The sequence below is a fragment of the Asterias rubens genome, unplaced genomic scaffold, assembly GCF_902459465.1.
Source record: "Asterias rubens unplaced genomic scaffold, eAstRub1.3, whole genome shotgun sequence".
NCBI lineage: Eukaryota > Metazoa > Echinodermata > Asteroidea > Forcipulatida > Asteriidae > Asterias > Asterias rubens.
In genome coordinates, this window is record NW_022985704.1 from 231,399 (window position 1) to 259,079 (window position 27,681).

General features: G+C 38.4%; 3 protein-coding genes across 5 annotated transcripts in view; 1 reads left to right on the forward strand and 2 right to left on the reverse strand.

Annotated features, from left to right (window-relative positions):
- The window catches only part of LOC117305841 (retinoic acid receptor RXR-alpha-B-like), a 35,701-nt gene extending 25,395 nt beyond the window's left edge, over positions 1-10,306 (reverse strand). For both annotated transcript variants that reach the window (XM_033790716.1, XM_033790715.1), the window contains exon 1: positions 10,130-10,306. In XM_033790716.1, the coding sequence (XP_033646607.1) occupies positions 10,130-10,151 (22 nt within the window). In that variant the 5' untranslated portion in view covers positions 10,152-10,306. The remainder of the gene's footprint in view (positions 1-10,129) is intronic.
- Positions 10,307-14,676: 4,370 nt separating this feature from the next.
- LOC117305839 (calcium load-activated calcium channel-like) lies at positions 14,677-18,167 on the forward strand. Its single transcript, XM_033790714.1, has 6 exons — positions 14,677-14,834; positions 15,450-15,527; positions 16,112-16,171; positions 16,329-16,443; positions 16,883-17,027; positions 17,850-18,167. The coding sequence occupies exons 1-6, from the start codon at positions 14,774-14,776 to the stop codon at positions 17,940-17,942; spliced, it is 552 nt and encodes a 183-aa protein (XP_033646605.1). The 5' UTR covers positions 14,677-14,773; the 3' UTR covers positions 17,943-18,167.
- A 3,015-nt stretch (positions 18,168-21,182) lies between these two features.
- LOC117305842 (vesicle-associated membrane protein 4-like) lies at positions 21,183-26,877 on the reverse strand. Of its 2 annotated transcripts, XM_033790717.1 has the most exons (7): positions 26,834-26,877; positions 26,152-26,288; positions 25,180-25,298; positions 24,198-24,298; positions 22,523-22,602; positions 22,360-22,411; positions 21,183-21,488 (listed from the first exon to the last, which is right to left on the reverse strand). In XM_033790717.1, the coding sequence occupies exons 2-7, from the start codon at positions 26,203-26,205 to the stop codon at positions 21,454-21,456; spliced, it is 441 nt and encodes a 146-aa protein (XP_033646608.1). In that variant the 5' UTR covers positions 26,206-26,288; positions 26,834-26,877; the 3' UTR covers positions 21,183-21,453. The 2 variants fall into 2 exon arrangements, with proteins under 2 accessions (XP_033646608.1, XP_033646609.1); XM_033790718.1 differs by lacking the exon at positions 22,360-22,411.
- Between the last annotated feature and the right edge of the window lie 804 nt (positions 26,878-27,681).

A 27,681-nucleotide genomic window follows, 5' to 3' on the forward strand; every position in this document is an offset into this window, starting at 1 on the left:
GTTATCTTTCAGGTGTTACATCATCAGGCTAGGTAGCCCAACTGCAATCATAACATTTATTTAACAACAGCTTAGCCAAAACATGCACAGATAGTGTGCCTTACTGCAGTTGACCACTCTAGATGGTCCGTCACCTCTAATGTATGTTCAGACAGTCACCCCCTGATGTATGTTCTGACACCCCCAATGTATATTCTGTCACCCCTCATGTATATTCTGACACCCGAACGTAATGTAAGTTGCGACAACTATCAATATTCTGAGACTAGACAATCCTATTTTCTGACTTCTGACAACCTTTTATTCTGTTAACCCCTTCTGATCTACATTCTAAGGTTAGAAATACGGTACAGCATCAAGCCCCGATCATACTTCTTGCCAATGCGAATGCAATACAAATTTCGACGTCACATGGCTGCTTTCGCAGCGATGAGAACATTTATTCATTTCGTCAAAATTGGTATCGCATTTGCAGGAAGTATGAACCAGGCTTCAGGCCTTGTCGAATCTCATCCTTAAAGGGGCTCAGCAATTTTCCTCTGAAGGGCTGCCTCCACATATTGTATGAGAAAAATGTACTGAAACCTTGGTTTTATACACAGTCTGCAGTGTATATATATAGTTAGGATTAGGATTAAGATAAGGAATAAAAAAATACACAGAAAGCAGTGTAGGAACATACATGTACATGTATACACATGAACATGATGTCGGAACATGTCCTAACATCCACTGTGGGTGTGTTACCATATCTTGCTGTATACAAAAATAAATTTATGTACATTTTAAAACAGATTTATTCAAATACCAAGAAGTCCGAGATAATTGATAATCATGGGGCATGATCCTGTCATAACCATGTATGCAAATAAACCCTTCACCTGTGCCTTCCCTCAGAGGTCCACAGGTCCAACCCAAATCAAGGTCAACAAAGTGCAGTAACACTGTATGGTAAATGAATACTCCATAGAAAAAACAGGTGTTTCGGGTCTTGCTCTGATTCCAAAAAAACACACAATTCAACAACAATCCCTTTCACACGAGAGCTATTTAGCAAGGGTCCCTTGCTAAATTGTAGCGTGGTTATACAATTACAAAATGTACCCCGTGTGGCTGAGTGAAAGGACAACAGTTTGTGAACTGTCCAAGGTCTCAATTGTAAGATCGTGTCAAACGATTGCAACCATTTTACAACCATGCTAAAAAATAAGCAAGGGACCAAGTTAAATTGCTGTCGTGTGAATAGCACTTTACTCTACAAACTCTTACAAAACCCATGATGACTCTGTAGCTTCACCCAAGATTTGAAAGATTTAGACTTGAACATCCTACATAAATACGGCAGCAGCGGTGGGATAACCACTCATTCTTGGCAACATGCCAGGCAAACTGATCTCATCAAAGTTGATAGTTTTTAGCTGCTGAATTACAAAATGTCCATTATGTATGTATGTACATGAAGGGTTTTGAAGCAAAACTAATGGGGAGGGGGTGCAGGGAGGATATGAGCCAGAGGGTTAGCCATGGGTGTCTGGGTATCTTTTGGACACCCGTTTTAAATTTGGACACCCTGTTTTATCAGTCATTTGCATGTTAAAGGCAGTGGACACTATTGGTAATTACTCAAAATAATTATTAGCATAAAACCTTACTTGATAACGAGTAATGGGGAGAGGTTGGTAGTATAAAACAGTGTGAGAAACGGCTCCCTCTGAAGTGGTTAGTTTTCAAGAAAGAAGTCATTTTCCACGATTTAGATTTCGAGACCTCAGATTTAGAATTTGAGGTCTTATCTCGAAATCAAGCATCAAAAGCACACAACTCCATGTGACAAGGGTGTTTTTTTCTTTCATTATTATCTCTTAACTTCAATGACTGATTGAGCTCAAATTTTCACAGGTTTGTTAATTTATGAATTTGACAATTACCAATAGTGTCCAGTGTCTTTAATGTATTGTAAGTGAACGTTTTAGACACCCAGTTTTGAACTTTCCAGCAAATGTGGAAACCCTTTTGCTTTTACCAAATCCGGCTGAAACCTTGGTCCAAGGGTCAAGAATTTATAAAACTACCGATCCAATGTGAATTTGTTCCACCAAAAACTAGACAGTTCAAGCAAATCAAAAATTAGTGTTGACCAAAGACCCTCACAATGTCGTTCTGAATAACAATGATGGTTTTTTGTCCCTCTTATAAATCACTTTCCCTGAGGGAATTTCAAAACTTTTTCGTTGTCATAATAATTTCTAAAAACAGTCAACAGTTCAGACAACTTTTCTACATTTCTAAGCCTTAAGAAACTACGTTTCAAAAGTGGATCTGTTCCACCAAAACAACTAGACAATAATGTGAGCTCAAGCGAATCAAATATTAGTGTTGTTCAAAGACCATCACATTTTCTGAAGAGCGTTAACGTTTTTTGTCTCTCTTATAAATCTTTGTTCATTTTTCAAAACAAGTTCTAAAAATAGTCAGAACAATAAAGGCAGCAATCTACTTTTCTGAAAAACGCATTTTATTTACATTGTAAGAGAGGCATTGGACCGCGAAGATTGTAACCTTTCAAGTTTCAAAATGGACCAGTGCACCCCTTTACGGTGAACCCGATCTGAATAAATGACTCACTGTATTGTAACTAAAGACCTGTACTGTACATTGTGCCAGTACCACTGAACATGGTACCAAATTTAGGCAGTTTGTTTGATGGTTTACTCACCTGGTTGACACAGCACTGTTGCAAAGTGCAAATAGACTTAAAATTTGAATGTGAATTAACAGCATTATGAACTAGGGATATAAAAAAAAGGCAGTGTGGGTAATATAATGCAGGGCCTACGTTATATTTCTCAAAGGATGCGAGAAGCAGAGAATTTATTTTGTCCTCCCTCGACCCAGTAAGCCGTTACGATACCAGGCCTGATACACCACGGAGGCAACGGAGGCGATTGCCTCCGTTGCCACTTGCCATTGCCTTGGTGCCCTTGAAATGCTCCAGTAGGAATTTACAATTTCCTCCTAGGGTGTCCTTTGCCAAAGAGAAAATGCCTTGGTGCTCTTGCCTTTTCAAAAACGAAGCATACAGGCCTGCGATACATAACATATTTCATGTATATTTCATAGTCTCCTGACGATGACTAGAGCAAGCTAGTCGAAACGTTGAGACCAATTTCAGAACTGACTCCGCGGCAGTACAGTTAATTACGATCCTATAAGCTAAAGTAGTAGTCCAGTCTAATTTCTATACCATCCGCCCTGGTAATAGTTAAAAAGCAGGACAGTTCTTTCTAGAACTGAGAGGTCTCCCGAACCTCCGATTATCTACTCCACGGCAGTAGAATAAAGCAAGACAGTTCCCTAAGAACAACTCTACCTGGCAAGTAGATACACACATGGTGTTACCGCAAACCAAATATACATTGATACCTCACCATGCAATGCCTCAAATCCTATGTATGTACGTGTACATGTAGGCCTTAATCAGATACCATGTATTATAAATGATGTACATAAACATTTTATGTCTATGTTCTTCGCATCTTTTGGGAACTACATGTAGGCCTTGCAGGTTTTATACGTTGGGATACACCATGGAGGAACCTCCATGGCTACAACAAGTGAGAACACTGGTCTTTTACAATTACCATTATAGGTGTCCAGTGCCTTTGAAGCACATTTCACACGAGAGCAGTTTAGCTAGGGCCCATTGCTAAATTGTAGCATGATCGTAAAATTTTACAAAATTTACCTCATGTGAAAAGAAAGCACTTGTTTCTACTGTCCAAGTTCTCTTGCAAAATCTTGTCGCACATTGCTATACTACAACCATGCTTTAATTAAAGCAAGCGACCCCAGTTAAATTGCTGCCATGTGAATGGCGCTTTAGACTGAGGAGGTCATCCCAGTCACTGCGTAAGTACATTCCGTACCTTCATATGTAAACAGTCCAAGTGCAATAGTCATTAACATACACTGACTGCAATATCACTGGGGCTGTATGTAATTGGGTCAGTTATGCAGGACCAGCCAAGCAATGTCACTCCCAGGTCAAATTTGTATGACACCATTTCAGCTTTGGGGGTCAAGCACTATGTATTTATTTAGTCATTTTGTTTACAGAGGATGATGTCATCAAATGAAGACGTAAACACCCTGCAGCATCCAAAATAATAACTTCTAATGGGAAATTCGGGAATTAACATATTAATCTACTGCTATTTCTAAGCACATCAGTTGTTTACATTTTGGTAAGGCTTGAATTTGCAGAGTTTTTGAACGTGTGAGGGCGTGTATCTATGCAGAATTTATGCAATCTTAACAAGTAAAGTAAACAGTAATTTTTTTTTTATGGCCACTAGTACAAAAAAACAACTTAAACATAATAAACATATTGATAAAACTGTAAACAACTTAAACATAATAAACATATTGATAAAACTGTAATTGTGAAGCAAGGAAAATTCAGGAAAAATCTGGCTATATATTTATAAAATTTATATATTCACCAGATATCATGTGTGGGAGTTAAGTCGTAATAAATGACTGATGAACAACCACTGTAGCTCAAACAAAATCAAATAAAAATGCAATTGTATACATTATACAAGCCAAAAATAAGTACAGCAGGCAAACAATTTTCATGAATGATTAGACTCTTTGAATATTACACAGACGTGTATGCTTCGTTGTTTTAAAGGGCAAGGGCACCAAGGCATTTTCTCTACTTGAAAAGGGTACTCTATGAGGAAATTTTAGTTTTCTACTGTCGAGCATTTCAAGGGCACCAAGGCAATGACCAGGGAGGCATGGATAAATAAACGTTGCGCAAGTGGACTTACGCAGTTGCGTAAAGTGTTGTGAAATCAGCTGCTGATTGTACACTTTCTATGTGTCTCAAAACAAATGGTGACAAATTGTTAACAGATGAAAGAATGAACCCCGACTCACTTTTCAATTGTAGAAAACACTTTCAGTAGCAGAGTAGAATCAATTAGTTTCAATTGGTTTATTGTTCTTTCAAACTAAGCTTCCTGAAAAAACAGTTTGTCATCCAGGTACCGAAACTTAGAAACCTTAAAGGGACATGTTGCCGTGGATCGGGCAAGTTGGTCTATTATTGATGGTTTATTAAAATTGAACTTGTAGCCCATGGCTAAATTGCGTCAATATATACAAGTTATACAGTAAAACATTTTTAAAATAAACATTAGGGAATGCACAAAAGAAGAATTGCAACATGTGTCATCGGCCGCCATCCCTGATGAATGTGAAACACGTGAAAAAGCCATTAATGGCTCAGAGTCGTGCGTAGCATGGACACACTTTGAAATCCATTGTTACATCAGAGATGGCGGGGAAAAAAAAATTAAAATACCGGATAACTCTACATACAGGCAAGAAATTAAAATAACATTAGAAAAACAAAACTATGAAAAGCTTTTGAAACCTTTTGCTGTAAAGGCATGGTTAGAAATATGTTTCAACAGTAGAATGTAATGAAGTACACAAACATGTCCCAAAACTGTGTGGGCATGGTATGGTTTTACTTTGCGATCAAACATGGTCGGCCATTTTGTAGAGTCAAAAATTTGATTCCTAAAATTAAGCACAGCCTACATTTATTTAATGCACAATAATGCTTTGTTCTCTAAAAGTGAAAAACAAATACTGTACCAACTTTTCAGCTTGTATGGTTGTTCCATCCTTAACAAAACAAATTGAACAGTTTAAGTTTTCAAAAGTACTTCTTGTATTTCTTTCTTTTCTTGTTGTTCAATTTGCCATCTTACTATTACGACACAATTGAAAACAGGCAAAAGTCCAAACTGTCAAGAATAGAACCATGAATAGAACCATTGATCAGCAGGCATGCTTCAAGGGCAGGCACCAAGGCATTTTCTCCTAGAGGTAAAGGGCACCCTACATTGTGAAATTGTGAATTTCTACTGGCATAGCATTTTAAGGGCACTAAGACAATAAACAGGGGGCATGAAGGCAATCGCCTTCGCTGCCTCTGTGAAGTATCGGGCCTGGATCTGTTCACAAACATGCGCCAATACAAAGTTTTCCCGAAGTACTGTTTCTCTTTATTTGGCAGCAAAGTGCTAGTGACTTGTCGTTGACAGGAGGCGCCATGTGGTCAACCAGAATACAGGCACGCAGCCACATGGGCAGACCTTGGACGCCAAGAAAATTACCCACCCTGGGGACATAAATTATGCAGGTAGGGGTAGCCTAGCCAGCCAAGTTCAACTTTCACGGATTACATGAACTTAGCCCTCTGTGACAAACGCTTGATATGTTTACATGTAACTCGAGGAAGCAGCCAGTGTGTGTTGTGTGTAAAAATAAAACATCGAAAAGAAAAAAGAAGGAATAAAATGATTCAGTGCACAACAGTAAAGTACGTCTACACCTAAGGATTTATGGCTGTGATTTTTATGAGACAGTCAATAAGAAAATAAATAAAAAATTTACTGGACCTGTGATATGTTGATGACTACATTAATACAGTTAGAATGCAGTCATGCGGAAACATAAACATTGCAAGGTAACTGAGCTTTTATTAGGCCGAGGGACAGGCTAAAAATAACAAATGAAATGACCTTCCATGCATCCCAGTTAACCACACAGTTTCATCTGAACCATGCTCAGGCGTAACTACATACGCTACATAAAATGCATTTAGCAGCAACATACAACCATGAAGCTTTTTTTATACCACCAGTATTACAGCTCAATATATTATTTTCAGGCTGTTTACCTACAGCTACAACAAAGTTTACTACAACAACTTCTGGCCCACCAACCTCGGCGGGTCACTTTTAAGATTGTAACTTTATCTTCCCGACAGGAATGTTATCTACCCTGGGCAGGCAGGTGCCACGTTAGGGTCCAGCCCTGAAAACTGAACAACAACAAAATCTCTTCAATTGCGGTATGAAAATTAAACAGAGTTCCTGCAAGTTGAAACTGACAGCTTAGCTGCTACAATAATGCTTTTGTAAATGTTCCTTCTTTCTTTTTCAAAATTTCTTTTTCAAAATAAATCGAATGATCTCCAATCCCACATTAATAACCAAATAAAATGTACTTATTTACGTACTTCTTTCCGCCGTTTTGCTTTTACATGTAGCAGCAAAATTTAACAAAGAACCAGTCACAAAGAAATGTAAATTACTCAAGGTTTTTTTTCCTGCAATTTATTTACAAGTGTGTATATAAAAACTGGGCCATGGTCATACATTTTACAAGAGATACGCTGCAGATGGCTATCAACTCTGTATGTGTATCCCCTTACTGTAAACATTAATATCGATTTATGTTAATCACGATATATTGCCAACAATATATCGCGATATTCAATATAATCGCGATGAATTAAATATGACATCATCAGTCTTCAAACTCCCAGTAAAAGTTGTAGAAGAGACAGTTATAGCATAAGAGAGGTGTTCTAATTTTACTCCAAACCTATGGGGTGCAAGATGTCTCAGCTAGGCAATACATCGTGATATTGCGATACTTAATCGACATATATCGCGATATATCGCGATATGTCGATATTTCGATTAAAACCCAATCAATCTGATTTCGAAATCTTTTCCAAATTGGTATCGCGATATTCGATAATATCGTGGTATCGCCCAAGAAGTGCTTGCTAACAATTGTATGGGCTTGAATTTAATAATAATAAATATTAGTGGCTCCTTGTACATGTATGGGCTCAAATCCATCACTCAGTGACGCTCATGGCGCTCGAACATTATTATATGTTTGTGGAGATACACTTGTTATGAAGTATAAGATCTTGCAATGGTTTACAAGATGCTGTGGCCCAATATGCAGCCAATCAAGAACACAAGTGTCACGACTCACTCAAACCCAAACTCTGCTGATCAGAAATACATAGACCATGCTCTTATCCACTCGGCCACGACACACGTAATAATGTTCATTCATGCACACGTTTACAATTCCCAACTGTTTAAACTAACTAATGAGCGAATGTCAATTATACAGAATTTTGTATTCTTGTAACTTATTTATTTATTTATTTTTGTAATGGAATGGGGTGGGGCACATTGTATGTAAACACACGGTAACAACTTTCAGGGGACAGTTAAAAATTACAAATTCAAAATACATTTAGTAAATGTTTGTAACGGGATGAAACAAGTAGGTTGGGGGTGGTCGAGTTTGAATTGTACCAGCATGAAAATAAAATACTGTTGACATCCTCTATGTACGTAAATATTTTTCCGAACTAATAAAAAGTCAAGCAGCCATATGTCTTGCTTTTAACGGCCATGTTTAACCAGGTCGGGGAAAAACAACAAACAAGAAAGAGTTACAGCATGGCATGCAAGGTGAGTGGTCATTTATTACACAGGTCAGCTAGTCAGTCAGAGTAGGTGTCCTTCACGCATGTCAAGTACTAGAGGGTAAATGCTTGTCCAAATATGCTTACCATCACAGTATTGTTATGACTGTAGACTAAATTGTGTTTACTGGCAGACTTAAACATAAGTATCACTGTGATGGCACCACAGGCCTGGGCCCAATTTCATAGAGCTGCTAAGCACCAAAATTTGCTTAGCATGAAATTTCTTCCTACATAACAACAGGATTATTGACTAAATTTCCATTTGTTGCATATTGCTAGTTACTGGTATTCAGCGGTTGTTTGCTTATCCTGAAAATCACGTGGAAATTTGGCTGGTTATTCTGTTTTTATCAAGGAAGAAATTTCATGCTTAGCAAATTTTTGTGCTTAGCAGCTCTACGAAATTGGGCCCAGATGATACCTAAGGGAGGCAACGAATGTGATTACCTCCATGCCCCTTTCAAGGGGCAGCACAGGAGGCAATGGTGTTAGTACGATCCCCTTTTGTTAAAAACCATTTTCCCTAGCTTTGTTCATACCAAGAATAAGACATCGCTTCAGAAGCAAAGTTAATCCAGCATGACATATCAGCTCACTGCGAATGATCAGAATTGCAGATGTTCCAAGCCACTGTAAACTATTTTAATTTTTTAACGGCTAATTCATCCTCACTTTCCTACGAGTAACATGCGGGGGAAAATTGTTGACTACATGTATATCGTCAGTAAAACAAATTTATTACTTTGAAATACCCTTTTGCACAGTTTAGTTTGAACAAATAATGATTGAATTGGGTTTAGGTTGTCAGGTAGGGTTCACCTTTTAGATCAACACTCACTAGCCTGGCCGAGAGTTCGGTGAAATTTCCATTTCTTAACTTGCACCATGGACTTCTAAAAACTTCCTACTCCTATGAAATGTTTCCGTATGGCGCCACCACTTTTTCATTCGATATGAAATAATTTATATAGTATCTAATTTACGTCAATGAGATGTCCCTTTTTGTAAAAACTAGTGAAAAAGTGGTGGCGCCATACGGAAAGTTATCACTACACCGATCGATAAGCAGCTTTTTGAAAAGCATTCATTATTCTATTCAGTTTCATTTTCAAGCGCAACAGAACAAGACCAGCAGCCTGGACTTTTTAATGTAAAAAAAGTCTGCAATTGACATTTCAATCCCATCATTAGGCTGATTTTTAAAACAACACATTCAAAATGTCATGCAAACAAACTTATAAACAGTTCGGTACACAGACACACAAAACTTGCAACCCAATATCAATGTACTGTGATTCATTGAGACCAACTCGGATGTGTGTACACTATACACAGTATTATTAAATGTGGTATTTTTTAGGGGTCAAATTAAGGTTCAATTAAGGACACATTTTCGTCAGTCGAAAGTCACCATTTGGCACGTCACTTTCTCCACAATACCTCAAACATTAGATTGTTAATTTCATCTACTACCAGAATATCATTCTGGAATGGGTATGAAACCAGCCCAAAGTAGAAATTACCGAGATTTTCTACGGCACAAGTTTGTACAAATGGAGTGAGAAATGTACGTGTGGAATCGGCAATGCTAATTGCGTTACCTCACATGACCCCTCCGTCATGCAATCGCCGATGCAATGCTCTCTCACACGCCTGCATAGCACACACGAATAGGCATAAAACCGTAACGTAGAATTTCCATCCAACTTCACCACATTTCATCAACAATAAAACACTTCTACTCACCAATATTGGACATGTTGTCCATTTGGATACTTTTCCTAGACCTATCCCGTAGTCTACTATGTAATTCCAATCGATGCTGCGTCAGCCTGCCGGAAAATAGAGCAAATACACTGGCCAATTCTCCGCAGCAAATTTCACATTCTCGTCCCAGGTCGCGTCAACCGCGCCAGTCTAACACGTCTGGCCACGGACTCGATAAGCTTATTTGTTATGTTGGTCTAAAAATAGGTCAAGTCTGGTTCCGTAATAAAAGGCATTGCAAAAAATGACCATGGCATTGAGTAGAGTATTTTGTGCAGCGCAGTGTGTTCAAAAATTGCTAGGCGATAATAATAGAATGATTTCTTTTAGGCCTGATATTTTCTAAAGATGATAATTGGGCTATTATTAAAATAAAATAAAATTCCATAGGCCTACTTATTTGTGTACCTTCCCTGCATTCTGCATCACTGGTGTTTATCGAAAAAGAAATATTTTTCTGTTGGCATAATTATAGGCTAATACCGTCAAACATTGATGCTATGGCCTTGAGGCCATTAAAGCTTCATGTAATGCACGCTGTGATGAGAAAAAATTGTGTTTTGTAGCATAAATTGTAAAAATAATTCGACCCGTTTCATAATAATAAACACTTCAAATAAATAATGTATAAACAACCCATCAATATTGAGCCCAAGAAAATGGCTTTTAGAATCTGCCATTAATTTTATTAGGCAGAAAACCAGGGCCCAATTTCAAAAAGCCTGTAAGCACAACTTCTAAGCAAAAAGGACAGATTACCTGCCAAAATTACTTAGCTTACTTGTTGACTGGTGCCCATCAAACTTTTGCTTAGCAAAGAAATTTTCAAGCAGTGTTTTTCTAAACGATGTTTTAGTATTAATTTTTCTGCTAAACACTTTATAATATTTGGCCCTGTTATGTTGAGGCGCAGTGTGGCCCGAATAATATATATCGACAAGGTCAAGAAAACAAAAGACGGTGCTATATTATTAATTATAGCCTCGCTACAACAGCCCTAGAAATACCAAGAAAGAAAATAAACTGAAGATTAATAAAGGTCCAATAATTACTTTATATGATATCACATCTTTGTTAAATGTGTACCGGAACTGGTGTTTGGAGTCCTTGTGCTTCAATGGAAACCTCTTGCGTATAATGAGTAACGACTCCATCATGGGATTGAAGTCTAATAACAATTGTTGCTTTTATTTGGGGTCAGTCCACCCCGTCCATTGTCCAATCCCTCTCACAATAGAGTATCACACAGCACACAAGGCATCGGCTGACTGACAGCACCATTCAGTCCCGCCCGTTATTTTTTGTAAGCGATCTCAAGAGCTTCTTTTATAAAAAAAAAAAAGAATCTTAACAGGGTTTAGGAACTGTTTGATTGCTTGCATCCTTTATAAATAATACACAATCAAAATAGTGTGAACATTTCTTTTCTAAGGTGGCGTTTTTGAGATATCGCCAAATGAGTCAGTTAAGACTATAAAATCCATAATAACAGTTGGACAACCTAAGAGATGTTACTGCATAAAAACTAAAGCCCTAATCGCATTGAACTTAAATTGGGTAGAACTGGATTTCTACTTATACCGGATTTCTACTAATACCGGAATGCATGCCAAGCTTTCAAAAACGACCTCAAGTTAATTATCAGGAAATGCATTGTATATTTTATGAGATTAAATTAGAATGAATTGAATATCTAAAAAAAAAAAAAAAAAAAAAAAAAATGAAATGATCCCTTCGTTGGTGAGTTTTATGAAAATTCTCTAAGACAACGTGGTGATAGATTAAGGACGATGTACTATACGCAGTATCAGTTTACCTTTAAGTTTATTAGAGCGTGGTTATTTAGAACTAGGGCACAGCGGAACCCTCCTGGTTCGGTGAGCGTTGTGAAAGAAACTCTACCCAAGTCAGCTTTAAAGGAACTGTACACTTTTGGTAATATTACTCAAATTGTTTGCCTAAAAACTTACTTGGTAACGAGCAATGGAGAGCTGGTGATGGTATAAAACATTGTGAGAAATGGCTCCCTCCGATGAAGTAACGCAGTTTTTGAGAAAGATGTAATTTCTCATTCAAAAATATTAAAGACTTCAGCTGAAGCCTTTTATATGCATCTGAAAGCACAAAAAGTGTGTTCTTCTTTCGTTATACTCTCCCCCTCACGAAACTTCGATGACCAATATTGAGCACAAATTTTCACAAACTTGTTAAGTTGTATAATGCGTGTTTTATCACCAACAGAGAATACTTGTCTTTGACGTAATAACCAAACGTGTCCAGCGTCTTTGAACGTTAGTATTTTTGTTCAATACTTCAAGTCATCTGTTACCTAGAAACTGGTAGCCTATAGATTTTTTGTTAACAATTTTAATTTCGTGTGAAAGTCAAAACCGTAGTCTCGTGGAGTTCCGTCATCCGGATAGGGGATTCTGTCCCCATTATGGGATATTATAATTGGTACCGTATCCAAAACTGAAGGAGGACGATTCAAAAGAGGGCGCTATATCAGAATAAGTTTGTTCACCGCTCGCCGTATGGGGGACAGAATCACCGAGGGGGGGGGGGGGGGGGGGGGACAGAGTCTCTATAATGACACACCAAAGTGAAAAGTTCACAACATCCCAAGCGACTGTCACATTCATCTAAGAAAGTCAAGTAATTATTTTGTGAACAAACGCATCAAGTGATCCAATAAATAGACAGGACGAACATTATCTTTAACTTGACTTAAACAAGTCCTTTGCTCAGTAAATAACTGAGTATGGTTTAAAGGCAATGATGGACACGTTTGGTATTGTCAAAATACCAGTCTTCTAACAAAAATTGCATGCTTCAAAATAACAAGCTTTTGAAAACTTGGACTCAATTGGTCGAAGTTTTCAGAGAATAGCCTTGGGAAGACAGAACAACTTTGTGTGCTTTCAGATGCCCTGAATTTGAGACCTCAATATATTGAGGTCTCTTATACATTATTTGTGAGAATTAACTTCTTTCTCAAAAACTACGTTACCATATAACGGGAGCCGTTTCTTAGTGTTTTATACTATCAAAACAGCTCTCATTGCTCGTTACCAAGTAAGGTTTTTATGCTAACAATAACTTTTTTTATTATTATTACGTAGTGTCCAGTGCACTTAAAATTGTATTCTTTGTCGTTTTATTATAAGGGTTAAAGATGTAGTTGTGTTTTTTTCCGAAAGGAAATTCTAAATAGGTCTTCAATAATTCTAAGTTTTTTTTTAGCCAGGAAATCAGATAGGGTACACATTTCCGACTAGGGTGTACAAGTCATTGCGCTTTGGCGTTTTCACATCAGAGAAAACAGCCTCGTATTATTTTTATCACCACTCTACTGTTTTTCAAAGTTCCACACAACGATTGCGTGTAGGCTTGCAGTTTGACTTTCAGAGGCTGAAATCAATAATAGGGATGTCCCGACGTGAAGCGTCTTTGCAAGTGTGTAAATCCCCAGAAAAACTTAATCAAACTGCCCTTATCCCCAGACTTGTAAGTCCGCGATCTTGTTCTTGTAGCAGAGGTGTGTAGTATGACCTGAAATGGCGGCCTCTTGTGGATTAAAGGAAGTGGACACTATTGGTAATTGTCAAAGACTAGCCTTCACAGTTAGCGTATCTCAACAAATGCATAAAACAACTAACCTGTGAAAATTTTAGCTCAATCGGTCATTGAAGTTGCGAGATAATAATGAAAGAAAAAAACACCCTTGTCACACGAAGTTGTGTGCGTTTAGATGGTTGATTTCGAGACCTCAAGTTCTAAATCTGAGGTCTCGAAATCAAATTTGTGGAAAATTACTTCTTTCTCGAAAACTACGTCAGTTCAGAAGGAGCCGTTTCTCACAAAGTTTTATACCTTCAACCTCTCCCCCATTACTCGTCACCAAGTAAGGTTTTATGCCAATAATTATTTTGTGCGAGAGCTGAGAGCGTCTAATACCCATCTTGAGTTTTGAGGCTGATGCAAACCGCAATCCTGGACTTGAATCCAAGTCACCCCCCCCCCTCCTACCCCACCCCCAGCCACCCGGCACATTTCATGTTCTGTCACAAGAGGGCGCACACCCATGTCAGTTGGGAAAGACTCCGCACTGTTTTGCCCAATCAATAATTGATTAATCAGAAACCATTCAGTACAAGGAACACTCCCAAACAGATTCCGGATTAAAGGAGGTGGTGGGGGCTACAATAACAATTGCAAACAATAGCAAGAACAAGATATGGGGCAAGTTAGCCATACATTGATTGAGCAAGTCCATTGCTCAATATATGACTATGGTTGGAATAATGATGGAGGAAAACATTTGAATCCAATCGAAAACTCACATGAAGCTGTGATTTAAATTCATTAAAAAATTAATGTTCACATTATTTTTTGGATGGACAACATTAAAGGATCGGGCATCCCGTACTGCATGTGTTCTGTCAGAATACGACTTCTTGCATTCGCAATCAGGCTCATAGCATTTTGGACTGAACACGCCCAATTGATGAAATACATGCCCACTGCACTGGAAACTGCAAGAGCGTTCACAGCAGGAATACCGGGACAAAAAGAAGTCATATTTTGCTGGTTTTGAGTAATTTTACACCAATCACTGCCAAGATGTTCGCAGATACAATACTTATCGTTTTTATATCTGTTTGTACGGCTCTTCTATCTGAAGGTTTGTAGAATTTACGTCATGAATGTGACGAGTTTTGTATGGCAATTCATGAATTGTGTACACTGACTGATGATGCGGGGACGGACCGGTCCCGTGGTTGTACTGTGGGCCGGGGACAGGCACCCGCCGGGGACAGTGGTACGTAGTTGATGTGGGCATTGGGATGGTGTGTGGGGAAACGGTGGCTGTTTTCGCTGCGAATGTTTTGTAGGAGTTGGGTTAGGGAAAAGTTTCCGTATGGCGCCACCACTTTTTCATTCGATATGAAATAATATATTTTTTTTTTATATACTATATCTATGTATCTATTCTAATTTACCTCAACGACTGGGAACGAGATATCCCTTTTGGATAACTTTCCGTATGGCGCCACCACTTTTTCACTCATTTTTACAAAAAGGGTTATCTCATTGAGGTAAATTATATACTATATTATTTCATATCGAATGAAAAAGTGGTGGCGCTATACAGAAACTTCTCCTAAAAACAGAAGTCAAGAAGAGGGGGGTTTGCCCATTTGTTAGTAATTTTTGTTTTAGCACCTTTTCATTCATTGTTTTTAAATCTTTAAATTTAAATGTGATTGTTTTCTTTACATTTGTTTTGTCCTTTTAGGAATAACCTATGCACTAGTTTACAGAACAGAGACGTACAAGAAACTGAAGGCTGAGGTGGAAAAACAGAGCAAGAAATGTGAGTTTGGTCTTTCTTTGGAAAAAATCATGAGTAGGCCTTCATAGATTGTGTGTTGATGTTCTTTATGATTGCAGAAAATACACGATGTGTTTTTTGTCCTACAATAATTTGTAAGCAAAAAATCCAGACACCCCCCTCAAACAAACAAACAAACAAACAAACAAAAAAACAAACGGAAAAGTTTCCGTATGGCGCCACCACTTTTTCATGCGATATGAAATAATATAGTATCTAATTTACCTCAACGAGATATCCCTTTTTGTAAAAACGAGTGAAAAAGAGGTGGCGCCATACGGAAAGTTATCCAAACAAACAAACAAACAAACAAACAATAGTCAGATCTTTCAATCGTTCCAGAATTTCATCTATGAAAGGGCAAGGCCATTTTCAATTTGCAAAGGGCACTTCAATTGAAAAATCTAGAAGTCTATGGGAAACGTTGGAAGGGGCACCGAGGGGCAACAGAGGCCCTCTGGTGTTATTCCAGGCCAGGTGCTTACACATTGTCGTTAATACAAAGCACGATATGCTTTTATGTCTCTAAGAAAATGATTCCCTTTTTAACTATTTTCCCCTAATAGTGGAAAAAACAAAAGAACAGTTTGGCGAGATCAGTGACAAAGGACAAAAGAAAAAACTAGGTAAGTAACGAAATATCAATGAATTCAGAATAGAGTATGTTCAAATTTTGTATAAAATATTATTATTATAATATTAAAGTAGGGTAGATGGCCTTAGCTTTCGATCCAAACCGGACCACACATAAAGTGAAACTTTTAACTTTATTTGTATCTGCAGAGCGCCAGGAAGAGAAGCTGAAAAATGACAGTCGGGATTTATCGATGGTGAAGATGAAATCGATGGTGGTTATTGCTTTTACATTCACTTCACTGATGGGAATGTTTAACTCAATGTAAGTTATTTTTTCCTGTTATGTTTTTTTTATTATTATCATCGTTAATCTTATATTCCTATTAGTTCACTTAATAACCTGGGGTAGTTTATACAAAGACGTAAGACTATCATGAAAGAAGTTTATCAGGCTGGTAAAATATCAACTTATTAAATGAATTTTCTATGAAACACAGCCAATACTCACGTAATTTTCGTTTACGTTTCAACTAGTTTCGAAACGTTATCAAAAATTACGTGAGTATTGGCTGTGTTTCATAGAAAATTCATTTAATAAGACGTAAACTCAAAACTAAGGACTAGCCTTAATGTTTTGTTATCTTTGTGAATTTGACCCCAGGGCCTGTGTATAAGTCTTGGGTTAGTTGATGAAAGTAATATGCGTTCCGATTGTTTTCTCCATTTAATATATTTAATATCCAAATTATTTTTCATGATAGATTTGATGGAAGGAATGTCGCCAAGCTTCCATTTGAACCCATCTCTTGGCTACACGGTATTTCACATCGGAATCTTCTGGGCAGCGACTTCACCGATTGTTCATTCATCTTTCTATACATTCTATGTACTATGTCTATTAGACAGGTAAGAACAGTTTATACAAGTCTTCAAGTCAGACCCCCCGCTAGCTTTCCTGCCCCCCTTGGCACCCTGCCCCCTGCTGGACTCCCTTGCTTTCCTGCCTCCCATGCCACATTGGCACCCTGCCCGCTTATCACCATGCACCCCTTGGCACCTGCCCCCTGGACTCCCTGCCTCTCTTGCTTCCCTGCCCCCTTGACACACATTACCCTCTTCTACCCCCTGCCTTTCTTGACCCCCTGACCCACCCCAATTTAAATCAAAAGGTAGAATTCAAACTGTTTAGATTTTGTGTAACATCAATCCTGTCCCATGGTAACTTTGCTGTTTAAAATGAACAAAAAAAAAGTAAAAAAAAAAAAGTGTTGCCTGAACTATGTTTTAAATCCATGCTTAAGACCGGTGGGCTAAGTGAGGGCTACACTGTCACCAGGGCAGGTTGCCACCTACTCCTATTGGGCTGAAACAGGGTTACCTCCTTCACAGTCAATTAGGATGTAGGCAAGGTTATCATCCACTAGGAGCTTGGCCGATAGAGCAAAATGCACTAACTTCCCAACTTTTTACGAGGCAATTATGGTTCAGTGCTGACAACACTCGAGCTTGGGTCCGTTGCACCAGACCACTCAGCCACGCCATGCCATTTTGTTCCTGTAAAGGCACCTCAACAAAAACAATTAAAATTTCTACGGGACTAATGAAGGGGCAGGAAGGCAATAACCAGGGGCGAGAAGGTTATTGCTTCATTCCTTCTCCATCCCTTTTGCAAAGAGATTGAAAGCAGTCTTTCATTAATATCGTTTGTGTTTTACCGTCTGGTTTCAGAATATTCAGAAATTGTTGGGTTTCGCTCCCTCAAGAGCGGCAGCTAAACAATCTGGGGGATTCTTTGGACAACAGATGCAAGCCTCAAAGTAAAGAAGAGAGCCTGGCCAATCAATAACTTAGTCTAACTTTCTGTTTTTCTTTCTTGTTTATCCCATTATAGTTTTGTTCGTTTTACACTTAAATGTTTTGTCAGAATCAAAATCAGGCCTGTGGCTGTACATGTTAATACAATCTCTGGCATCTTGGGTCGATTTCACTAAAATAGTCTTAAAGGCACTTGACACTATTGGTAATTACTCAAAATAATTATGAGCATAAAACCTTACTTGGTAATGAGTAATGGGGAGCTGTTGATAGTATAAAAGACTGCGAGAAACGGCTCCCTCTGAAGTAACGTAGTTTTTTGAGAAAGAAGTAATTGATTTGATTTTGAGACCTCAGAATTAGATTTTGAGGTCTCGAAATCAAGCATCTGAAAGCGCACAACTTTGTGTGACAAGGGTGTTTTTTCTTTTATTACTATCTTGCAACCTCAGACGACCAATTGAGCTTAAATTTTCACAGGTTTGTTATTTTATACATAATGTTGAGATGCACCAAGTGATAAGACTGGTCTTTGACAATTACCAATAGTGTCCAGTGTCTTTAACTTGGGACTAGTCTTAGGAGTTATTCAAAACTTAAGGCTATTTCTAAGTATGGACGAGTAACCACAGCACCTTGTAAACCATTACATAGTGTTGTAAAGGAATATGTCTCATACTTCAAAAACGTAGCTCCAGATACCTTGCAGGAGAGACATGGCGCTCTGAGACACCCATCGAGTGTGATAAACTGCTAAGAACTCGGTATTATTCTGACAACACAGCCCCTCTAATAAATTCTCTTGCACCTTGTTCTAGGATCCCATTTCATTAAGTTGTCCTCTGAATGTATTGGTTGGAGTTTGCAAGGTTCATGCCAAGTACTTGAACGATGGGTATATTGAACAGACATTGGAATATTTAACTATTTTTAGCAAAACGGTTCTATAAGCTCCCACATTCAAGTCAAAAATGTCAGTAGGATTTTAAACTTTGCATTGTGGAAGTAAAACTAAGAAAGGTTTGCGGAACCACCATGTGAATAGCTCTTTTGAGTAGTGAAGGTTCTAAAGAACCGGTGGTTAAAAATGTCCGATAAACCAATCTTTTTTTGCAATGGTAATTTTCATACTTGGGTGTATGGTGAAATGACTTCGTTCAAGTTTCTGATGTACTATTTTGAATGAATTTTATAATTAAACTCCGAGCGTGTTACATCTTGTAGTTGTTAAAATAAATCAGTGGTGAAGACTTGTGACCCACATAAAAAAAACAGAGACAAGACTGTGTTTCATAATTTATTTAAAAGTAATTTATATTTATTTTACATTAAACGTATAAAATTTAAACGTTCAGACAATGTAGTTTTATTTATATGGTTTGCACACAGCCCCCTTGAATTCACCGCCTTTGCATATATCAACCAATAGAAACAACAGCGAGGGCCAAAGCTCAAATGGGCAAGCGGCCTTCTTTTGACAACAGTGAGGGCGCTGTTTGAGCTTGGGATGTCGTCTACAAGGGTTTTGAAAATCAATGTGTGCCTTCGTTTAGCTTCCCCGCGTTGACCCCGGTGTGTGGCGTTTTTTTTTTCCCCAGGACGAACGTGTACAGATAATTACCCACGATCATCCTGGAAAAAAAAAAACGCCACACACCAGGGTCGACCTAGGGAAGCTAAACGAACGCACCCAATAATAGTTACTAACTTAAGTACTGGGTTAAAATGGCATTATTCTAGAATCCGATTCAATAATTCTAAATTTGTCGATATTGGCCCTCCTTTAAATGGATTTGAATTCGAATATCTGGATTCGAACCCGGTTCTTAATTTTGCCCGATTGGAACAGACTCTGTAATTACACCTAGGCCAAACATGCCAAGCGCGGGCAACATAGTTAGCCTTTTTGAGATAGGGTGGACACCATAGATGATGTGACCTCTGACTTCACACGAAAACCATAACATGATTCGCGCGCATACCTTTGTGTTCTGGCAGCCAGCTAGAAAGTGTATGCAATCTGACCATGACTACGCGTCTTTTTGCCCGGCGAAACGTGACGTATACAGTGTTTTTTTCAACAGAGGGCGGTTTAATATACATGCGCGTTAATAATCTGAAATATAAATATCTATACAAATATTCTAGTTTTACCAGTCACATCTTGCACTTTAAACCAACACCAAATATACACCAATCTTAACCAATAATATTTATAATAACCGCTTTGCAATTTATACAAATTGGGAGTTTGTTACTTGACTTTTTAAATAAGCATAATTATTTGGGAAATGGTCTTCAAAGTTCAAACCATACTCTTTACCATCTATTAAACGCAAGAATTTTAAAACAAGCAGAGACAGAAACACAAGTTAGAGGAGAGTTGCAATGAAAAGAAAATAAGGATTGTTCAAAATGTGGGATAACATAAGCTCCTGTTCATGCAAATTAAAGAGCAAAACTTATCACTGGTGGTATTAATCATCCTGGAAATCAGACCTTCCTTAAAGGCTCAAGGAGCGCCTCTTCCTTGCAACAGTAGAGCTGTTATATGGCTGTGAAGCATGGACTCTTACTCCCAAACTGGAAAAGCAGATAAATGGGTGCTACACAAGGCTATTAAGAACAGCTCTTAATATCCACTGGAGTCAACATATGACTAACAGAGTCCTATATGGGAACCTACCTAAGCTATCAACAAAAATCAGACGAGAGAAGGATGCGTTTTGCTGGCCACTGCTACAGGAGAAACAACGAACCAGAGCCAATATTGTTCTGTGGACCCCTAAGCATGGGAGGAGGAAACCTGGTAGACCGGCACTAACTTACACTGACATTCTTAAAATCGACACAGGACTTGAATCAGCAGAATTCAAGTCAGCAATTGGGGACAGAAAGGCTTGAGGAACCATTGTGATTCGAAGACATCACTTGACTTAAGCAATTAATCATCCTAATGTTTTATCTGAATTGCTGTAGATCGCCTAAACATCAAACGGCCGTATGGCCACTTCACGGGAAGGGCCCAAATCAACTGCCACATGGGGCACGTTGCCACCTACTACTGGGGCTGAAACAGGGATAGCCCCTTAACAATCCATAAGGATGTAGGCTTGGGTATCATCATCCAGAGGCTGGCCGGTAGAGCAGAATGCAATTACCTTCCCAACTTGTTACGAAGCAATTATGGATAAGTGCCTTGCTTAAGGGGTACAAGTGTCATGACCGGGATTCAAGCCCACACTCTGTGAACTAGACCGCTCATCCACAACACGCCACAATTGAATGATTATTTAAGTTTTTTATTCATAATGTTAAGAACATTTTTCTTAACTGTGGAACATTTTAATGCTGTATTAGTTTTTAATGGAATACTTTGACTTCAAAAGATGACATCTTAGAAATGGCAGAAGAAAAAGGTGAAGTTGATCAAAAGCCTCAGAGAAATGACAGAAAGAACCTCGAATGATTGGAGCCCGTCTCATTTGATGAAAACTACATCCGTTTCTCGTAGCGCTCATCCTTTGTTTGTGCTCTTCACAATGATAGGAACTGTAAAGAAACCAAAACAATGGACTAATGACATAAACATTAAAGTAGTCTTTAAAGGCAGTGGACACTATTGGTAATTACTCAAAATAATTATTGGCATAAAACCTTTCTTGGTGATGAGTAATGGGGAGAGGTTGATGGCATAAAACATTGTGAGAAAAGGCTCCCTCTGAAGTGCCATAGTTTTCGAGAAAGAAGTAATTTTCCACGAATTTGATTTCGAGACCTCAGATTTAGAACTTGAGGTCTCGAAATCAACCGTCTAAGCACACCACTTCGTGTGACAAGGGTGTTTTTCCTTTCATTATTATCTCGCACTAACCTGGACACTATTGGTAATTGTCAAAGACCAGTCTTCTCACTTGGTGTATCTCAACATATGCATAAAATAACAAACCTGTGGAAATTTGAGCTCAATCGGTCATCAAAGTTGCGAGATATTAATGAAAGAAAAAACACCCTTGTCACACGAAGTTGTGCGCATTCAGATGCTTGATTTCGAGACCTCAAATTCTAAATCTGAGGTCTCGAAATCAAATACGATAAAAATTACTTCTCTCTCGAAAACTACGTTACTTCAGAGGGAGCTGTTTCTCACAATGTTTTATACTATCAACCTCTCCTCATTACTCGTTACCAAGTAAGGTTTTATGCTAATAATTATTTTGAGCAATTACCAATAGTGTCCACTGCCTTTAACCTGGGTTTTTGGAGCAGCTTTTATGCATATTTCTTTTGGCACGCAATGATTCGAACATCAGCAGATGGGGCCTGGAGCCTGAGCCGGAGCCCAAGCTGAGGTTTGAGAAAGGCCCCAGATGCAAGGATTATGTCATATTTCAAATAAAAAAAAAATAAAAACTTGACTCACTGAATATAATAAGTAGAATCACAACAACGACTACCAGCAAAAGAAGCCTCATCTGTAAATAAAAATAAATAAATAAATAAATAAATATGTTAACCCCTATTCTATGAGTATAGGTTCTTTGATTTGAAAAGTTCTGTAGTTGAACATTGCTTTTAGTACTCACCTTACATTCTCGCCACCAGAAATGTGACCTTAGACCCTTAGCGCTGACTCTAAATACTGATGCATTGTAAACAAGCTCATCTGTAAGAAACACGAGATAAATAAATAAACTTTTCAATTATTGGTATCCAACCAGTGGCGCTCATGACACTGCTCTGCAAAACAAACAAAAGTAGCCCCACACAAGTTGAAGATAGAGTTAACAAAGTGCTTCTTTATGTAGATAGGATTTTAAACTGTTCTTGAATATGCCAAGTGAGTTTGAAAGTTTCAAAGCCATCGAGGGTGCGATCTGAAAAACTTCCCTCCCTGATTGATGATTTGCCTTTTTGCCCTGAGGGAGTTTTATTCTGTTCATGAAGCCGAGAACTTTCAGAAAAGCGAACCTAATCACTGTACAAGCCAAGAGCCCAAATGGAGAGAAGACAAGCAAAACAGTTTCAGTTTTAGATGTTGGAGAAAAATCCCAGGGAACTATTCCAGGAGAAAACCCAAGTCATTAGGGAGGGAAAACCCTATCAACATAATGTCCCCAGTGGGATTTGAACCAGGGTCCTAGAGGTGGAAGGCAAGGAAAGATACCACTACGCCAACCCAACCAGGCAATGATGATTGGATTGGATACAATCCTTCCAGATGTCTTAGATCATCCACTTCAGCGTTACTGGTTGTTCCCCAAACCCACAACAATTGGGGTGACAGGGCTTTTTCTCATGCTGGTCCTTTACTTAGGAATAATCTGCCTCTTAATATCCGTAACATGTCCTCTATTCATAAGTTCAAAGAGGCCCTCAAAACCCACTTTTTCACAGCTGCTTTTCATTAATTTTGTGTTTCTTCCTTGCGCCATGAGCATCACTTGTGGTGGATACCGGCGCACTATAAGTGTTCATATTATTATTTTTATTATGCAGCATTGAAGACTTGCTGCAAGTCTACTATGTCATGCTATGCTCTTAGTAAGCCTTTTGTTAGGTAGTCAACCGGGCTAATAACAAACTATGGGTTTAACTTGCCCTAAGGAAGTTTAAGCAGCCCCGATTTAAAACATGTATTGTCATAAAGGTGTCTTTCTAATGCATTAATGGTCGCAATCACTACCAGAATAATAGGCAAATAAACTTACACTCAAACTAATGAAACATAAATTAACGCATTTAACAAATGTATTACTCACATCTACAAGGAAAAATGAGCATTTTAAACAAGTAGGTTGCACAGTTCTTAGTAGCCCACGGGGCAAGTTGAGAGGTGGTGTTGACTAGCCCGTAGCAGTTTTTACTCAACAATGTACACCGGTATAATAGATGTTAAATTTGCATCGGGGATAAAGAATATTAATTTTGGTTTTTACCCATACACCGATGTGTGTTAGCACTGTATACTCAGTACTTTCCCGAGTCCTGTGAAAAAATATCACAGGCATGTTACTCGGGTGGGATTCGAACCCACGACCCTTGCAATTCTAGAGCAGTGTCTTACCAACTAGACTACCGAGGTTGCCCGGCAGCTAGAGGCAGTTCGAATCCTATGTTTTGGCAGCGGGTACCGCAACGATATAATAGATGTTAAATTTGCATCGGGGATAAAGAATATTAATCGGTGTATGGGTAAAAACCAAAATTAATAATGTACACCGGGCTAGTGTGGAAGAGCGAGCCCCCTCATGTACTGACCTGATTTTTCTTGTAAGTCGTCTAATTTGTCTCCTCTGTCTAAGACTTTACTGATGTTATTGTGCATTACATCAATCACCTCATCCACTTGGTTCTGTACACTACAAAAATAAAGAAAATGCTTGAATTAAAACCAGATTTGTGAAACAAATTTTTTCGCTTTGAGACCTTGCTGGTGGATAGTTAATATTTTATACAATATTATTTATACCTTTGGTTTTGGAACTACGTAAGTATAAATGGAGATACATCTAAACACAATAACATAAACTGTAAAAAGAATTCAAGTTCTGATGGTCCAGTCATCGGAGTGTGGGTTCGGGTCCCGGTCATAGTACTTGTTAAAGCCTTTGGACCCTTTCGGTACAGAAAAAATAAATAAAAAGTTCACAGATTTACAAATAATTTACAGGGTTTACAGAAGGTAATGGTGAAAGACTTCTCTTGAAATATTAGTCCATGAAATGCTTTACCTTTTGATAAAACGGTAAAATAATATAAATTCTCGTTAGCGAGAATTATGGATTTGTTATAAACACATGTCATGACACGGCGAGAAAACAGGAGTGGGTTTTCCTGTTATTTTCTCCCGACTCCGATTGAGCCTAAATTTCCACAGGATTGTTATTTTATATATAAGTTGTGATACACGAAGTGTGGGACTTGGACAATACTGTTTACCGAAAGTGTACAATGGCTTTAAGAGCAAGATAATTGCTTCTCTTCACCCAGGGGTATGAATGGGTATGAATGGAACCTGCGTGGGTAGCTGTTGATATTGTGTATGAAAAATCCTTTGGAGCACTACGGTTGCCCAGGTTGTATACTCCCCTCTCCGAGGGAGCTAAAAAGATTAAAGGAATGTTTTGGCCCAATGACCAGGGCACTAATGTAAAGCGCATTGAGACGGTTATTATGAAATGCACTACAGAAGAACATGTTCCTATTATTGTTATTAACACAAGAAAGCTGGACTACTTACTGTTGTATTTTAGGATCTGGTCGAGCAACCCTTCTCGACGATGATGGATTCAACTTTCCAGCAAAGAAATCTTCCTCGTCGTCACTGTCGTTGTCATGGTAATCCCCTAAGAGGTTCTCCTTCAAAATTCACCCACAGACAAACAAAGTAAAGTAAAGAAAATTGCAAAGTCATTAAAAAAAATAATAACCCCCCTTATTTGTCATGCATTGTGCTTCAGTTCAGATATTTCTCAAGTAGCCCCCCAGGCTAGTGTAGGAAAAGTTTCCGTATGGCGCCACCACTTTTTCATTCGAAATAAAATAATATAGTATCGAATTTACCTGATTGATATATCCCTTTTTGTAAAAATGAGTGAAAAAGTGGTGGCGCCATACGGAAAGTTATCCCTAGTGTAAACTGTCCCATTTATTACTTGGCCTCAAGAAGTTAAATGGCTTGCACATATCAATTGTACTCCAAGCCCTTGGGGACCCAGAACTAGGCGGACTTGGCCAGGATGTTAAAAATGGCTTGGCGTGATAGTCCCTGCCATGCCCCGCTACTGTCGGGTGGGGCACCTGTTTTTGTACATCCCTGCACAATCCTGGCCCGACGGACATGCAGGGCATTTGTCACAACCACCACCACACGATCCACTAATTTGGGGTAGGGCGGAGCAACAAATTGTACAACCTCGTCAGTTAAAGAGTCCGCTATTGTCCCGGTAGGGCAGGGAAACAGATTGTAGAACCTGAGGTAAAAAGGGAAAACCCGGTTAGCGGGGCACAGTTTTTGCACATCCCCATCTTTTTTCCGGGCTACCTCGGCCAAAGTCCAGAGTCCCTCAGGGTTGGGACTACATGTACAATTATTGTAGCTTAACCCGCTGGTTAGGACGTCATCTCTTCATGTTTCATATTCACCATCCTGTTCCGCTTGCACTGTTGGATTTGTAATGAAATACAAACAAAAGCAATAAAGTAGGCCTACCTTTTCATGTTCTTGAACATGAGAGTACCCATTCCTCTTGAATTTAGGTGGCATAGTGGACAGCACACCTTGCTCACCCAGTCCAGTTGGGACGAGACGATCAAACACAAATTTCTCTTCAACTACGCATCAGCAGGCTGAAAAATGACACAGTTAATACAAATTATTATAAATTTTAGACATAAGGCCTATTTTTAAACAACATTTAAAATCTTAAGCTAGACAAGACAAATAAAATTAAAATAAAAGTTTAATAACTAAACCGACCAAACCAAACTAACTAACTAGTATTCGCCACTAAACTAGGCCTAATTATTTAAAGTTTAAACCCTAATTTATAAATATCGAATTAATAAAAATATTTTATTATAAATAATAAATCTGGATGGAAATTAAATATGAATATTACTTTAAATAACGGGACCCATCAAGTTAACCAGTTAACGCAAAAAGAAAGATTATTGGTTCCTGATCGGTCGCACTAAATTAATACCGACAACTCACGACCCCTCGGCCTCACAACAACTCACGACAACAATGTTTAAATGCACTTGAACAGACTATTTGAACATAAGTCAACCGTTAAATATATGCACAAGAGTCATATGCACCCAAATCATTTTCAAACTCTTGAAAAAATTGTATTTTTAATTGTAAAAAATAGAAAAATGTGTTTTTTTACCCGAATTTAGTAACGAACGATAATATCCGCCATGTTGTCTTTCAACGCACTTGGACGATTCTATTATACCGCAGGAATGATACAATATGCAAGACGATTATTTACCTTTTTTTAAATGTATTTCATGGAGTTTAAAACAATATTATATTTAAGTTTCCCTTATAACTTCGAATTCCAGAGTGGCGGCTTAGTTACTAAAAAGAAAGAAAAAATCAGCAGCTAAAACCAAAACAAAAAAATAAAACTCAGCCCTCAGAAATTACCTCGCCCCCTGCGGTGTAATAGAATCGTCCAAGTACGTCGAAAGACAACACTCGCCGTCAACTCACTTGTGCCGTCAACTCGCCGTCAACTCCTCAAATATACATTTAAAATCCACAAAAGAAGCTTAGAACGGTGATGACGTATCAGCTAAAAGAGAATTTGCGTAAGTTTTAGGTCATATTTCGGAATAAAAATTGAGTTTTTTTTCTTGTGAAAAAAATTATCTCGAAGCAGCAAAACCGTCGGCCGCCTTCTTGCTTATATGGATTAATCTTGGCCCAAGATGTCAATGGTTGGTACTTTTTTTTTATCAACACAAAGTCGTTTTTGTGAATGAATTTGTACCGAAAACCACGAGAAATATGTAGTTTAGCCCAGACTTAACACTTCCGTGCCCCATTTATAAAATTTTCAAGTAAATTTAATGAGTTGACGGCACGAAAATGATTTGACGGCGAGTTGACGGCAAGTCGGCGAGTTGACGGCAAGTAGTAGGACCGTTTGTTTGTGCACTTCTTGTGGTGGTTTTTGTCGCAACCGGTAATTTGCAACAGCGCCACCTGTTGGTCGCTTTTTTTAACACT